This window comes from Sphaerodactylus townsendi, linkage group LG15, assembly GCF_021028975.2.
Source record: "Sphaerodactylus townsendi isolate TG3544 linkage group LG15, MPM_Stown_v2.3, whole genome shotgun sequence".
Taxonomy (NCBI): Eukaryota; Metazoa; Chordata; class Lepidosauria; order Squamata; family Sphaerodactylidae; genus Sphaerodactylus; species Sphaerodactylus townsendi.
Genome location: NC_059439.1, coordinates 37,740,565 through 37,755,992, shown reverse-complemented (window position 1 = coordinate 37,755,992; position 15,428 = coordinate 37,740,565). Strand labels below are relative to the sequence as shown.

The 15,428-nt window shown below is 54.9% G+C and overlaps 1 protein-coding gene across 1 annotated transcript in view; it reads left to right on the top strand.

Moving 5' to 3' along the window:
• The window catches only part of DNAH2 (dynein axonemal heavy chain 2), a 139,805-nt gene that overhangs the window by 76,655 nt on the left and 47,722 nt on the right, over window positions 1-15,428 (top strand). Inside the window, exons 32-46 of the mRNA XM_048517805.1 lie at window positions 118-216; window positions 308-433; window positions 1,631-1,741; window positions 3,092-3,280; window positions 4,343-4,446; window positions 5,353-5,542; window positions 5,945-6,125; window positions 7,137-7,264; window positions 7,351-7,503; window positions 7,756-7,881; window positions 8,077-8,295; window positions 9,186-9,303; window positions 13,672-13,808; window positions 13,890-14,027; window positions 14,765-14,923. Coding sequence (XP_048373762.1) covers window positions 118-216; window positions 308-433; window positions 1,631-1,741; window positions 3,092-3,280; window positions 4,343-4,446; window positions 5,353-5,542; window positions 5,945-6,125; window positions 7,137-7,264; window positions 7,351-7,503; window positions 7,756-7,881; window positions 8,077-8,295; window positions 9,186-9,303; window positions 13,672-13,808; window positions 13,890-14,027; window positions 14,765-14,923 — 2,178 coding nt within the window. The remainder of the gene's footprint in view (window positions 1-117; window positions 217-307; window positions 434-1,630; window positions 1,742-3,091; window positions 3,281-4,342; window positions 4,447-5,352; window positions 5,543-5,944; window positions 6,126-7,136; window positions 7,265-7,350; window positions 7,504-7,755; window positions 7,882-8,076; window positions 8,296-9,185; window positions 9,304-13,671; window positions 13,809-13,889; window positions 14,028-14,764; window positions 14,924-15,428) is intronic.

Genomic DNA, 15,428 nt, shown 5'->3' with positions numbered 1-15,428 from the left:
TCTTCTGGTCTCCTCCTGCGGCTCGTTTAGCCAGGAGTTCCCCTTCAACCGGCCGCCTCTTCCCCCCCTTGGCAGGAGCGCTCGGGTGGCCAACTGCTTTCTCTTTTCCATTCTCAGATCGGCATGACCAGCAAATCGGAAGCCCTGGGCATGTTCTCTTTGGACGGAGAGTATGTGGACTTCACCCACCCGGTTCTGCTGGAAGGGCCTGTGGAGGTGAGCAGCCTCTCCTTGCCACCTCGGCCCTCCCTGGCAGGGGAAGGGGATGATGCTCACCTGTGTCGTGTCCCCCCCCCCACCCTTGTAGGAGTGGCTCTGCGACGTGGAGAGGGCCATGCGCTGGACCTTGCGGGAGGTGCTGAGGAACTGCCGGCTCGCCTTGAAGAAGATGCTGACCAAAAGGGACAAGTGGGTGAAGGAGTGGCCTGGACAGGTGACCAATAAGGCCAGCTTGCCGGGGGAGCGGGGGTTGTCACTGGTCAGGGACTTCTAGTGCCTCACAGCAGGTGCCAAACACATCACAGCAGGTCTGTGGCACCCGCAGACGCCTGAAGCATCTCCCTTGGGGAGGAAGCTGGGTGTGCAGATCCAACCAGTGGGAGATATTAGATTTGTTGGAAGTGGGGGCTATAACTGTCATATTTTTGGCACCCCACCCAACCCCCCGGAATAAGAGAAAGGCAGAAAGACTAAAAGGAACCTTGGGACGACTGCAGGGTTTTTGAGCATCCTTCCTTCACATGGGGGCTTCCTTTCCTGGAGGGCATCATGCTGGAAATCATCTTGGACCCCAAGAAGAAGAAGAAGAAGAAGAAGAAGAAGAAGAAGAAGAAGAAGAAGAAGAAGAAGAAGAAGAAGAAGAAGAAGAAGAAGAAGAAGAAGAAGAAGAAGAAGAAGAAGAAGAAGAAGAAGAAGAAGAAGAAGAAGAAGAAGAAGAAGAAGAAGAAGAAGAAGAAGAAGAAGAAGAAGAAGAAGAAGAAGAAGAAGAAGAAGAAGAAGAAGAAGAAGAAGAAGAAGAAGAAGAAGAAGAAGAAGAAGAAGAAGAAGAAGAAGAAGAAGAAGAAGAAGAAGAAGAAGAAGAAGAAGAAGAAGAAGAAGAATTGCCCCCTTTCTCTCCTGCAGGAGACTCAAAGGGGCTGACAATCTCCTTACCCTTCCCCCCTCACAACAAGCACCCTGTGAGGTGGGTGGGGCTGAGAGAGCTCCGAGAAGCTGTGACTAGCCCAAGGTCACCCAGCTGGTGTGTGTGGGAGTGCCCAGGCTAATCTGAATTCCCCAGATAAGCCTCCACAGAGCTGGGAATCAAACCCGGCGGCAGAGCTGGGAATCAAACCCGGTTCCTCCAGATTAGATACACGAGCTCTTGACCTCCTACGCCACTGCTGCTCCTTTAAGGCTCAGGGATCCTTTACAGCACCCTGCCATTTTGGGTGACAGAGAATTCATGCTGTTTGGGTTAGTGAGGATCCCAGAGGTGAGGTTCCGGGATGACCTGACCAAGAGGTCCACAGGCGTTCAGGGCCAAGAGTTGTGCAGGCACACGTGGGTGCGCCCGCACACACGCAGTTCCCGGGACTCACCGCTTACGCGCGCAGCCTTCTGCGGCTGCTGACCCAGCCTGCCCTTACAGATGGTGATCACTGCCAGCCAGATCCAGTGGACAGCGGATGTGAGCAAGTGCCTGACCACCTGCCGGGAGCGAGGGGACAAGAAGTACCTGAAGGCCATGAAGAAGAAGCAGGTGAGAGGGGGCACCTGAGCCTCTCCCACGGCTGGCCCATCTCTCTCCTCTGAGAACAGTTGCCCTAGCACAGCTGCCTGGCTGTCCAGAGCTGAGTACCTGATCACACCTGTGCTTCATATATAGGCCTTGTTTGAGACCTGATGGCAGAGTGCCACGGCTCGTTTCTCTTTGGGGTGCATTTAGGATATTCAGATATTTGAAGGGATGCCGTGTTGGGGAGGGAGCAAGCTTGTTTTCTGCGGCTCCAGAGACTAGGACCAGGAGTCATGGGTTCAAGATTCCACCTAAACATCAGAAAGAACTCCTGGACTAATAGGGCTGTCCGACAGAGGAATTCATTGCCTCGGAGGGTGGTGGGGTCTCCTTCTTTGGAGGTTTTTCAAGAGAGGCTGGACGGCCGTCTGTCAGGAGTGCTTTGATTGTATGTTCCTGCATGGCAGGGGGTTGGACTGGATGGCCCTTGGGGTCTCTTCCAACTCTAGGATTCTAGGACCGGGGTCCCCAGCATGGTGCCTGCTGACATCTTTCCTGGTGCCGGACAAGTGTTTTTCAAAAGTGGGTGGGACCCAGTGGGGCTTTTCCCAGCAAGACTTTTGATTGGCCACTGGAGATTTGATTGGCTCGGCAGATTTTTTTTAAAATGTCGGCTTGGCAGCAGCTGCCACCACAGTCCAAGGATCTTCACTGTGCGACTGAAGGTAAGCAGCCCTTTTGTAGCTGGCTCTGCCTTCTGCGGCGGCCATTTTGTGGCTGTATCCACCACACTGTCATAATTCTAAAGGCTCTAAAAATTTGGGGACCTTCCTTAGGGAGTCTGGAGCTGTGGGGTCTAAGGGGTATGTGCTCTTTGGCCTGACTCTCTGATGTTTGGAGTCCCCCCGGAGCAGCCTGACTCTTTGGAACTTGCGCAAAAGACCTTGGCCTTCTCCCTACAGCACAGGTGTCAAACTCACGGCCCTCCAGATGTTATGGACTACAGTTCCCATCATCCCCTGCCAGCAGGAACAGGGGACGATGGGAACTGTAGTCCATAACATCTGGAGGGCCGCGAGTTTGACGCCCATGCCCTACAGTGAAGGAGCTCACAAGCTCTTCCAGGGCAAAGGTGCCGCCATGTTTTTTGCTCCATTTGGGAGGCAGATGTTGCAGAGCCCTGATGCCGAAGGCACGGGATTTCCTGGGCTTCTCATAAGTTGAGTCCTGTTGGACGAGTCCACCTAGCCCGCCCTCCAGATGCTTCTAGGAAGGGGCACCCCTTATTCTGAGCAACAGGCACCAATGAGCATGGAGGCACTGTTGCTCTTGGTGAAATGTCTCCTTCGAGAACCAGACCTTTCCTCTGGGCAGGTGTCCATGCTGAACAAGTACTCCGAAGCCATTCGAGGCAACCTGACCAAGATCATGCGCCTAAAGATTGTGGCACTGGTGACGGTGGAAGTCCACGCGCGGGACGTCATCGAGAAGCTCTACAAGAGCGGTGCCGTGGACGTGACCTCCTTCGAGTGGCTGAGCCAGCTCCGCCTCTACTGGGAGAAGGTGAGGGAGGCTGGAAGGGGCCGCGTGGATGAAAAAGTTGGGGGGCGGGCGGGGGGGGGGCGAGATTCTGCACATGGCTGCGAAGAGCTGCCGCCCTTTGCTGGACACGAGTCAGCTGTGCTCCGCTCGGCCTGCTGTGCAAACTGGGCTTCCACCTCCCTCTGCTGTTTGTGGCGAGGAACTGCAGGAGGCTTTGGTGCTGGTGGACATCTCTCTCCCTCTCTCTTGTGCCTCTCCCCTCCCTCGACTGGGACTGGCCGGCACCTTTCCAGTCGCTGGATCCAGGTGGAGCCCGTGAAAGAAACAGCTGAGCAGCAGTGGCGCAGGAGGTTAAGAGCTCGTGTCTCTAATCTGGAGGAACCGGGTTTGATTCCCCGCTCCGCCGCCTGAGCTGTGGAGGCTTCTCTGGGGAATTCAGATTAGCCTGTGCACTCCCGCACGCGCCAGCTGGGTGACCTTGGGCTAGTCACAGCTTCTCGGAGCTCTCTCAGCCCCACCCACCTCACAGGGTGTTTGTTGGGAGGGGGGAAGGGCAAGGAGATTGTAAGCCCCTTTGAGCCTCCTGCAGGAGAGAAAGGGGGGATAGAAATCCAAACTCTCCTTCTTCTTCCTGGGTCTGGCGGTCCCCTGCCAAGAGCACCCCTGTGCGGAAGCCTCTGCAGCAGGACCCCACCCCCCCCCCATAAACCAATGGAATTAGGCCTTGGGGGTGGAGGCAGGGCCCTGCTGGGCTCTTCCTCCTGCCACTGGCTCCCAGGATGGCTCAGGCAAATCCCCTCGTCCATCCGCATCACTCTTTCTCCCCTCTGCCTGGTTGGAAAAAATAAGGGCGTGGAGGGAATCCGAAAGTCAGGCAAAGAGGGGATATTCCCAGACGGGGTTGCGGGGAGGTGCCGCAGTGGGTGTTTCCTCCATTCACTGGTTCGGCCCACCTGGGCTCTTCCATCTCCCTTGCCAGCTTAGGTACAGCTGCTAGACTTGGCCCAGGTAAGGTTCTTCCTGGGTCCACCCCCCACCCCCCACCCCACTTCCCCATCCTGTGAATGTTGTTTTTTTTCCCAGGACCTGGATGACTGTGTCATCAGGCAGACCAACACGCAGTTTGCCTATGGCTATGAGTATCTGGGGAACTCTGGGCGGCTGGTCATCACCCCCCTGACGGACAGGTATGCCCCAGCAGGCTGCTGCAGCAGTTTGGGACCCCCTCTGGCCACCTCGACTGGGCATGAGCAGAAGGGGCTGGGTGAGAATGGAGGCCGTGGAAGGCCCTAGAGAGGGGGGAAGCGGCAGTAGTCAGTCACAAGCCTTTATTGGCATAAAATAAACATACAAAATCAGCATACAAAATTTGCCCATTATTGCTCACAATTATAGACACTGGTACTAAAATACTAAATACTAAAATATATACATGGTCCTTCTGTAACTATAGGACATTCCTTCAGCTAAGTTAACTCACTTAAAGCGATCATCTGATACTGACAGAAGCTATGCAAAGTTACTGCTGGCTATATGTGAGTCATATAATACATAGACATTGGTTGGTATTCATCTAGACTTACGTCTATTATTGTTAGCAGAAATTTTGCTACATTCTCACACACTGTGGGATCCATGTTGTTCAAAAGCATAGGTATCTTAAGAGCATCAGTTAGATTGATTATACAGAAATGGGATAAGTGCAGATTGTGACATTCTGATTTTTGCAAACCTTACACAATGAAAGAGGGTATGATCGAGTGTCTCCACCTGACCCATATTGCATGGACATAGCCTCCTCTGTTTATCAATTTGTTGATATCTGCCATAGAGCAGCATAGAAGGCATTAGATTGAATCTGGCCAGTGTTAAAGCTCTTCTTAATTTAGGGTTGGTGATCCACTGTAAATAATTGGCCATGTGTCCTTGTTCAATTGGAATAAGCAGGGTCAGGGGGGAACACGTTTTCCTCGCAGCCGTTATCATATCCCGATACTCTTGTTCTAATAGCTTGGGAAGCGGCAGTAAGTGTCCCAAGCCCTTGTGTTCTGGAGGGCTGGTCGGAGAGAGTTGGGTGCCCCTCTTCTCCCCAGGTGCTATATGACCCTGACCACGGCCCTCCACCTGCACCGGGGAGGGTCCCCCAAAGGGCCCGCTGGCACTGGCAAGACAGAGACCGTGAAGGACCTGGGCAAGGCCCTGGGCATGTACGTGATCGTGGTGAATTGCTCCGAAGGCCTGGACTACAAATCCATGGGCCGCATGTATTCCGGCCTGGCCCAGGTAAGGAGCGGTTTGGGGTGGCTGGGGCAGGCACTGAGCCCAGCCTGCTGTGGCACCGCTGGCTCCCTTCTCTCCTTGGAGCAGCCGTGTCCTAGTGGTTAAGAGCAGGTGCACTCTAATCTGGGGAACCGGGTTTGATTCTCCGCTCTGCCACTTGAGCTGTGGGGGCTTATCTGGGGAACCAGATTAGTTTGTGCACACCAACACATGCCAGCTGGGTGACCTTGGGCTAGTCACAGTTCTTTGGAGCTCTCTCAGCCCTTACCCACCTCACAGGGTGTTTGTTGCGGGGGGAGGATGGGAAAGGAGATTGTACACCCCTTTGAGTCTCCTTACAGGAGACAAAGGGGGAATATAAATCCAAACTCCTCTTCCTCCTCCTTCTCCCCCCCTCCCCGCCAGACGGGCGCTTGGGGCTGCTTCGACGAGTTCAACCGCATCAACATCGAGGTCCTCTCGGTGGTGGCCCAGCAGATCCTGTCCATCCTTTCGGCCTTAGCGGCCAACATGACTCGCTTCACCTTCGAAGGCCATGAGATCAACTTGGTCTGGTCCTGCGGCATCTTCATCACCATGAACCCAGGTGGGCCCCCCCCCCAACGTAATGCCCCAGAGAGCTGGGCCACCAAGCCTAGCAACACCTTTCCTGGCACCCCACCAAGCATATTAAGGAAGTGGGTGGGGCGATGTGTGGGCGGTTGCCCACAGGGCTACTGGTTTGTCATGCAGACCAAGGTGACGTGGTTGCAGCGGCCACTGCCGCCAGCGTTGGTTTTGTTCATTCTCTCCATCCTCTTTCCTAGCACAGTTTTTAAAACTACCCCTCTTCTACCCTTCATTTGGGCTTCCTCTGTGCATGAACCCATCTCCTAGAGCAGTGATGGTGAACTTTTTTGAGACCGAGTGCCCAAACTGCAACCCAAAACCCACTTATGTATCGCAAAGTGCCAACACGGCAATTTAACCTGAATACTGAAGTTTTAGTTAAGAAAAAATGGTTGGCTCTGAGGCGTGCGTTACTCGGGAGTAAGCTAGGTGGTAGTTGTTGGCTTTGCTTTGAAGCAATCATGCAACTCTTCGGGAGCGCAGGTGAATCGCACACGCACGACAACCTAGGAGGAGGGTTTACTCAGAAGCAAAGCCAACATTGCCAGCAACCCAGGCTTTTACTCCCAGGTAAAGGATCAGCTTTTAGTTCCCTCTCTGCATGGAAAAATCTCAGTGGGGTTTAACAGCGCTTTAAACATGGGATTACCTATACTGGCTCTCCACAAGAAACTAGGGTCTTAGGTTTTAATTGCTAATAATTTCGGTAGGCCCAGCGGCCCAAGCCAGCCTAGATGTGTGTGTGTGTGGGGGGGGGGTGATTTCCCCCCCACATGATGAACTCTGTGTGTGCCCACAGAGAGGGCTCTGAGTGCCACCTCTGGCACCTGTGCCATAGGTTCACCATCACTGTCCTAGAGCAGCTTTGTCATGGCTGGGCTCACCACCCTGTTTCAGAATTCAAAGAGGTTGGGGACCCCCTTGGGTAGGGGGCTACCACCTGTCCACACTGGCTGGAACTGAGGCACTTTGCCGTGCCATTTGGCAGGTTATGCCGGACGCACGGAGCTGCCCGACAACCTGAAGTCCATGTTCCGTCCCATCTCCATGGTCGTGCCTGACTCCACCCTCATTGCTGAGATCATACTCTTTGGGGAAGGCTTCAATAACTGCAAGGTACTTGCTGGCGACAGACCACCGGGGAACAGACACCTGAGGCAATCAGCGTTCCTGCCCCACAACCTGCCCCCTCCTCTTTCCAGATCCTGGCCAAGAAGGTCTACACCCTCTACTCGCTGGCTGTCCAGCAGTTGTCCAAGCAAGACCACTACGACTTTGGCCTCCGGGCGCTCACGTCTCTGCTCCGCTACGCCGGGAAGAAGCGCCGGGTGCGCCCTGACCTTGCTGACGAGGAGGTGAGGGGACTCTTGACTTCCGCTCTTGGGTTATCAGTGGTGGCTGCTATATGCCCCCCCGCCTCCCTGCCCCTTCCCTGGCTGGAATGACAAGGAGGCAGCCTGTGACTGTCTTCAGAAGCTAGTGGATCTGATGCCCATATTGGTGGCCTCAGAGGCAGCTTTTACTCTGTCCACCTAGCTTGAGTAGCAGTGGCTCTCCATTCTGGGGCCACGTCCTCCTCTATCCATCTGTCTCCTCTTGGCCTCTAGGTCCTCCTGATGGCCATGAAAGACATGAACATTGCGAAGCTGACCTCCAACGACGTGCCCCTTTTCAACGCCATCACTCAGGACCTCTTTCCGGGCATCGAATGCCCGGTCATTGACTACGGGAAGGTCAGTGCGGCCAAATCCCTCCTGCCCGGTCAGTAACTTCTTCCTGGGAAACAGGGCAGCAGAGTGATCCAGTGCCGAGACATCCCCTGTGTACAAGGAAGGACGGAAGAGTGTGGAGCTTTGCAGTTTAGAACCTTTAAGAAAGATTTTCTTCCTGTTTCCCCTTCTCCCCCCCGCCCCGCCCCCCCAACTCAGCTTAAAGAAGTCCTCGAGACAGAGCTGCGGGAAATGGGCCTGCAGGCAATTCCTTTCACCATTACCAAGGTGATCCAGCTGTACGAGACCAAGAACTCCCGGCACTCCTCCATGATCGTAGGCAACACAGGCAGCGGCAAGACGGTCACCTGGCGCGCCCTGCAGGCCACCCTTTGCAGCCTGAACAGGAGCGGAGACACCTCCTTCAACGTGGTCCGGGTCAGTTCCTGTGCTCGATTGGGCAGAAAACGCCTGCTCACCCGCCCGCCCGCCCTCCCTCCCTCCCTCCCTCCCTCCCTCCCTCCTTCCTTCCTTCCTTCCTTCCTTCCTTCCTTCCTTCCTTCCTTCCTTCCTTCCTTCCTTCCTTCCTTCCTTCCTTCCTTCCTTCCTTCCTTCCTTCCTTCCTTCCTTCCTCCCTCCCTTCCTCCCTCCCTCCCTTCCTTCCTTCAGCCCTTCCTTCCTTCAGCCCTTCCTTCCTTCCTTCAGCCCTTCCTTCCGCCCTTCCTTCCTTCTGCCCTTCCGCCCTTGCCTCTATTCCTCCTCCAGGGCTCCTAGCCTTTGAATGCATGAACCTGCCTCATACTGAATCAGTCCATTCAGGTAAGTCCTGTCTATTCAAACAGGCAACAGCTCTCCGGGGTTTCAGGTCGAGGCCTTTCACATCACCTGATCCTTTAACTGGAGATGGTGTGGCTTGAACCTGGGGCCTTCTGCATGCCAGGCAGAGGTGCTACCACCGAGCCACTTGATCCATCCTTGTTGGCTCTGCTGTGGGGGAGTGGTTGAGGACTCCTCTTTCTTGTGCTCCGTGTGCCTCTCACCTTAGTTTCTCTTACAGGCTGTGTTGACGAGCTTGTTTTTACTTTTACGACAGAGAAAGGCACCTAAAATCACTCAGTGCTGCTCAACCGTTGTTCTGTGCATTCATTCCTTAGTGTGGGGAGGAGACCTGCTTTGGCCATGTGGTCCTTGGCCGGAGAGGGGAGGATACCTCGCTTGCTTCTGACCGCTGCTTGCTGTCTTCCCTTCCTTCTCCCCTCTCTCTTCTTCACGTCCTTTCCCACGTGCCGCTCCTTGCCGCGCTCTCCCCGTCGTTCGTGGGACCCCAGGAGTTCCCCCTGAACCCGAAGTCTGTTTCCCTGGGCGAGCTGTACGGGGAGTACAACCTCAGCACGAACGAGTGGACGGATGGCATTTTGTCCAGCCTCATGCGGACGGCATGTGCAGGTACAGGGGCCTGGAAGGTCTGACCTTCTCCTAGAGCCGCAGGGGTTCTATTTTGGGCTGAGTCCCAGCATTCTGTGCGTGTTGTCCTCCGAGAGGCCGTGGGTTTTTGGTCATCTGCCCCAGGTTGGGGAAGGGGGAATGAGTAGAAGAGCACAGGGAGAGAAGCGGCAAGCCGCCTGGAACTTCTCCATTGTGTCGATTTGGTCTGCCAGGCCACCATTTTGTTTCGGCGTAGTAGAAGAAGAAGGAGAAGAAGGAGAAGAGTTTGGGTTTATATCCCCCCTTTCTCTCCTTCAGGAGACTCAAAGGGGCTGACAATCTCCTTGCCCTTCCCCCCTCACAACAAACACCCTGTGAGGTGGGTGGGGCTGAGAGAGCTCCGAGAAGCTGTGACTAGCCTCCGAGAAGCTGTGACTCTTAACCTCCTACGCCACTGCTGCTCCTGCTCCCGTTGGGTGCTGCTGGGCCTCAGGTAAATGCTAAAGGTGACAAGCATCCCTGGCCCAGCTCACTGCCCGCTTTTGCCTTCTCTGTTCTGACCTACCTTGGGCTGAAGGACATAGCCCTGGAGGACAGGGAGCAGCAGTGGCGTAGGAGGTTAAGAGCTATTGTATCTAATCTGGAGGAACCGGGTTTGATTCCTCGCTCTGCCGCCTGAGCTGTGGAGGCTTATCTGGGGAATTCAGATTAGCCTGGGCACTCCCACACACGCCAGCTGGGTGACCTTGGGCTAGTCACAGCTTCTCGGAGCTCTCTCAGCCCCACCCACCTCACAGGGTGTTTGTTGTGAGGGGGGAAGGGCAAGGAGGTTGTAAGCCCCTTTGAGTCCTCCCTACAGGAGAGAAAGGTGAGATATCAAATCCAACTACTACTCTCCTCCTCACTCCCTCCTCCTCCCTCCCTCCCTCCCTCCCTTCTTCTTCTTCTTCTTCTTCTTCTTCTTCTTCTTCTTCTTCTTCTTCTTCTTCTTCTTCTTCTTCTTCTTCTTCTTCTTCTTCTTCATCATCATCATCATCATCATCTTGTGGGTAGTTCCCACTGTCCCATGGCCTAGCTTGCCCCTCCCCTACTCAAAGTTGGTTGCCCTGCACCTGAGCTACAAAAGAGCTGCATGGTTGCCTGGCTCAGCCAGCAGGCTCCAGAGATCCAGAAGGAAGCGGGAGTTGCCCTTGAGGAGTCGGGCTGCTGAACCATGAAAACGGTACATCCCACCCCGCACGCCAAGCCTGGGACAGGCCTGCTGGATGCTCAGCCCCGGCTCATGCGGCTTGTGTGATAGCCTCACTCCAAGGGGGGCGCCGGTGATTATCTTGGAGCATCAGGCAGAGGCCTCCTGCGGGCACTCGCTTTCCCTGATGCCAGCGGGGCGGTGGCTTGGCTGCCTCCAGGAAACAGAGGAGGAAGGCTTCCTTTTGACCCCAATCTCTATGGTAATTAAGGGTGGGAGTGTGAGGAAAAGCTTGTTGGTTTTTGGCGGGGGAAGATGGTCCGGAGGATTTTTGCTCCGATCTAGTTTTGCTGGGAAGAAGAGCTGGAAGGTGGGGAAGGGGGTCTGATCCTGGCTCAGGCCAGGGCCTCTTGCTGCTTCGAGGAGTCTCCGGCTTGCTCCGGCTTCCTCCTCAGCCTGGAACACATCTGTTTGCGCATTGTGCTGGCGTAGCTGCTGACCCCCAAGTGAAGCAAACTGGATGATTTTGCAGGGCCGGTCTGCATTTCCAATTTGCACCCGGCTGACTCCCTCCCCCCCTATTACGCCGGCCTTGCAGCGATTGGGGCGCCGGCCTCGTTTGCTGTGAGTCATGCCAGCCTTGGTGTTTCCGGGACAGCTAATCTCCCGACACAGCTGGGGATCCGCTGGGCAACGCTGATTGGCACTCAGAACAAACGTTCTGACAACCCTGCTCACTGCACATGCCGTGTGGCCCGGGAAAGGCCGAAGGAGCAACTGGGCGCGTGCCGAGTGAAGTGCGCTGGGAACAGAACCGTTGTGAAGTGTGCTGGGAACAGAACCTGCTGGGCTGTGGGGGCTCTTTGGTCTGCTCTTTGGAGCAGCAGTGGCGTAGGAGGTTAAGAGCTCGTGTGTCTAATCTGGAGGAACCGGGTTTGATTCCCAGCTCTGCCGGCTGAGCTGTGGAGGCTTATCTGGGGAATTCAGATTAGCCTGGGCACTCCCACACACGCCAGCAGGGTGACCTTGGGCTAGTCACAGCTTCTCGGAGCTCTCTCAGCCCCACCCACCTCACAGGGTGTTTGTTGTGAGGGGGGGAAGGGCAAGGAGCTTTGAGTCTCCTTACAGGAGAGAAAGGGGGGATATAAATCCAAACTACTCCTCCTCCTCCTCCTCCTGTGTTTAGCGGTCTGATCATCAGGTGTGATGCTTTCCACGTGCCCGGCAGAGGCCCGGTTCTTGTCCTGGGCAGTACTGTGTAAACCCATTAACCCCTGCTATCCTGGTGTGACCCCCCCCCCTTTGCAGGAATTTGTCCTCAACCCCAAATCTGTGAGCCTGGGGGAGTTGTTTGGAAAGTATGACCTAGCCACCAGCGAATGGGGGGATGGCATTCTGGCTTCCATCATGCGCGAAGCCTGCACAGGTATTTGCCCTCTGGGAAGCCCATTTTCCCTGTGCCAGGTGCCAGCCTTGCCTTGCCAATCACTCTTCTTTTCTGAGAAAGCTGGCACCTCCGACTGTCTGAGCCAATCAACCTCCTCCTCAAGACACCCTTGGAAGGAAATTAATGCTCTTCCTCTGAAATTTCTGCATCTGTCAGAACCCACGAGATTTTGAGTGGACTTGTAACTGGGGCGGATCTGAGCTTGTGTTCTGCGCTTGGGTGATTTTTGCTGACGTTCCAACATCTCCTCCCCCCCCCCCCAATAAGAGCTAGAGCAGCGGTTCTCAACCTGTGGGTCACGAGCCCTGGGGGGGGGGTCGAACGGCCCTTTCACAGGGGTCGCCTAAGACTCTGCATCAGTGTTCTCCATCTGCAAAATGGATAAATGTTAGGGTTGGGGGTCACCACAACATGAGGAGCTGTATTAAAGGGTCGCGGCTTTAGGAAGGTTGAGAACCACTGAGCTACAGCATTGCTGGATCATGGTTTCTTTCCCGGCCATAATTCTATAGCCAAGAAGCATACGTATCTGGTTTTCAGGATGGAATCTATCAGAACCCTGAGACTTCCAGCTTTCATTAAAAACACAATGTCATATTTCTAGGTCATATTGGGGTGGAAACATTACAAAAGATGTCTGAAAAGCCACTTGTAGATCCTTTTCGACAGGATCATAGAATGGGAAGGTCATTTAGAGGCCATCTAGACCAGTCCCCAGCTCTGGACTTCCTGCATTGAACAGGAGGTTGAGCTACGCAGCTTCTAAGGTCTAGCTTTGAACCCTGCTTGATGAGCTCCATCAAGGAAGAGCCCACCCTCCCCATTGGATTATTGACTCCTTCCAAATCCCAGATTCTGTGTTCAAATTCCCCTTGGCTTTTTCAAGCTGTGACAGTTGTCCATTATGCCTGGAGTGTTTTCCTCGGGGCTCTTTGGTGTGCTGTGGGGTCACAGGGGGGTTTCCTCTCCTTAGCAAAGAATGGGGGACGGGGCACCCCCTTTGAGGGTCCATAACTTTGGACCCCCTAAACCAAACTGCACCAAACTTGGGGGGTCCTATCAGGACAGTTTTCGGACGATACCCTGAAATTTTGGTGCCGATACATCCAAAAATGCGCCCCCTGCAGGAACATCCCAGAAATTTGCCCAAGAATCTTTGTTCTGCATTGGGTTTTCTGCATTGCTGTCAATGGGGGTTGCAGGCTGGGGGGGGGGGGGGCACATTTCTAAAGTCACACTCTCAAAACTTTCAGGATCTCATCAGGAGACTGCCCTGATGATACCCCCCAGGTTTGGTGCAGTTTGGTTCAGGGGGGCCAAAGTTATGGACCCTTAAACTGTAGCCCCCATCTCCTATTAGCTCCCATTGGAAACAATGGGGATGGGCCACCCCCTTTAGGAGTCCATAAACTTGGACTCCTTGAACCAAACCTCACCAAACTTGGGGAGTAGCATAAGGACAGTCTCCTGATGATACACTGAAATTTTGGTGCTGATATGTCTAAAAATGCACCCCCTGCAGGCACCAATATCCTGGTGCAAAAAGAAATTGGTTGTGGTGGAGTGGCCGCCCATTGGGGGGGGGGGGCACCCAACTCAGGTTTTGCCCAGGGCTCCAGTTTGCCTCGTTACGCCCCTGATCTGTGGCGCCATAACATGGAGCTTGTCAGTACAGAAACCTCTGCCTTGAAGAAAATGACCTCTTGCGGTCAGGTAGAGCAGCACGGTGTAATGGGCCGACGTTTCTCCCCAGATGAGAGGCCCGACGAGAAGTGGATCCTCTTCGACGGCCCCGTGGACACTCTGTGGATCGAGAGCATGAACTCTGTCATGGACGACAACAAAGTCCTCACCTTGATCAACGGCGAGAGGATCGCCATGCCTGAGCAGGTGAGGAAGAGGCGCTCCTGACGGCGAGGCCGACCCTTGGCCAGGACTGACGGCGGTTTCCTGCTGCTCTCCCTGCCCCAGGTCTCCCTGCTCTTCGAAGTGGAGAATCTGTCCGTCGCGTCGCCTGCCACGGTCTCCCGGTGCGGGATGGTCTACACAGACTACAACGACTTGGGCTGGAAACCGTATGTCCTGTCCTGGATTGAAAAGCGGCCAAAGGTACTGGGGAGTCGAAGAAATTGGGGTGGGAGGGGTGGAGGTCCTTGGAGGGCCACCTCTAAACCATCTTAATGGAGGTCTGCGGAGGGGGTACCTCTGGCCACCTCTAAACCATCTTAGCGACTGCAGGATCTCAGTTGAGTCCATCCCAGGGCTCTTTCCTTCCCCAAGGGCACCTTTTCTGCTCCGGCCATCTTGGACGCAGCCCCTTAAGCAGAGCTTTACAAAGCTCTGCTTAAGGGGCTGCATCGGCAGTGCATGCTATGGCGCTGAGCAGGGCTGCCCTGTGGCCCGGCACAAGGACTAAAGCACCTGCTGGGCATACTGGAGCCTGGATCCTGCATGTTCAATCCCCGACGTTTACGTCAAAGGGATCTGGCCGTAGGTGATGGGAAAGGCCTCAGAGCTGCTGTAGGCGATGTGGACACTGATTGACCAACAGTCCGATTCAGTATCAGGCAGCAGCAGCACGTTCTATGCAGCAAAGGCCAAAAGCAGGATGGCCATGTTGGGGGGTGGGTGGGTCAAGGAGTGGGGGAGAAGGCGGAGGACTGTAGAAATACCGGGGCGACGGTGGTGGGGACAGCATGGAAATATAGCAGGCCTCACTTTTGGGGTCTGTATTGGGACAAGAGGCCAGGTAGTGAGTCTGGGGATCGAAACCAAACCGTGTCCCGCGAAACGCCCTGGCTTTGGCTGGAGACCACGAGCTTTCGTCTGCCGCTCTGTCTCCTCAGGCCGAAGCGGAAACCCTCCAGCGGATGTTTGACAAGTTCACCGATAAGATACTGACTTTCAAGAAGGACAACTGCCAGGAGCTGGTTCCCATCTCCGAATATAGCGGGATCGTGTCTCTCTGCAAGCTCTTCACCTCCCTGGCCACTCCAGAGAACGGGGTAGGTGGCCAGCCAGTTGCCCTGGAACCCTTCTCCGGATCTTTGTGGCGCTGACTTGTGGCACAGTCTTCTGGAAGAGCCGTGGCTCAGTGGTAGAGCGTCTGGTTTGAATGCAGAATGTCCCAGGTACAGTCTCCTGTCAGAAGGAGCAGCTGGGAGCAGAAGGAGCAGAGGCTCTGAACAGCTGCTGTCTGTCAAGAGTAGACAGGTCTGACCTTTTCAGGCCAATGGTCTGGTTCAGCATGTGATCCCTGGCCCAAAAATGATAAGGCTGGCCTCGACGAGGGGCAGGGCCTTTTCAGCCCTGGCCCCTACCTGGTGGAACAGGCTCCCTGGGGAGATCAGGGCCCTGCGGGACTTACAGAGTTTCCGCAGGGCCTGCAAGACAAACCTGTTCCGCCAGGCATTTGGCCAACCTGGTTAAAAATTCATCTACCGTGTCATCTGGCCTCCCGTGGGCACAAGGCGGGGAGAGGGGGTAGCCAGACACCATCCACATTTTTAA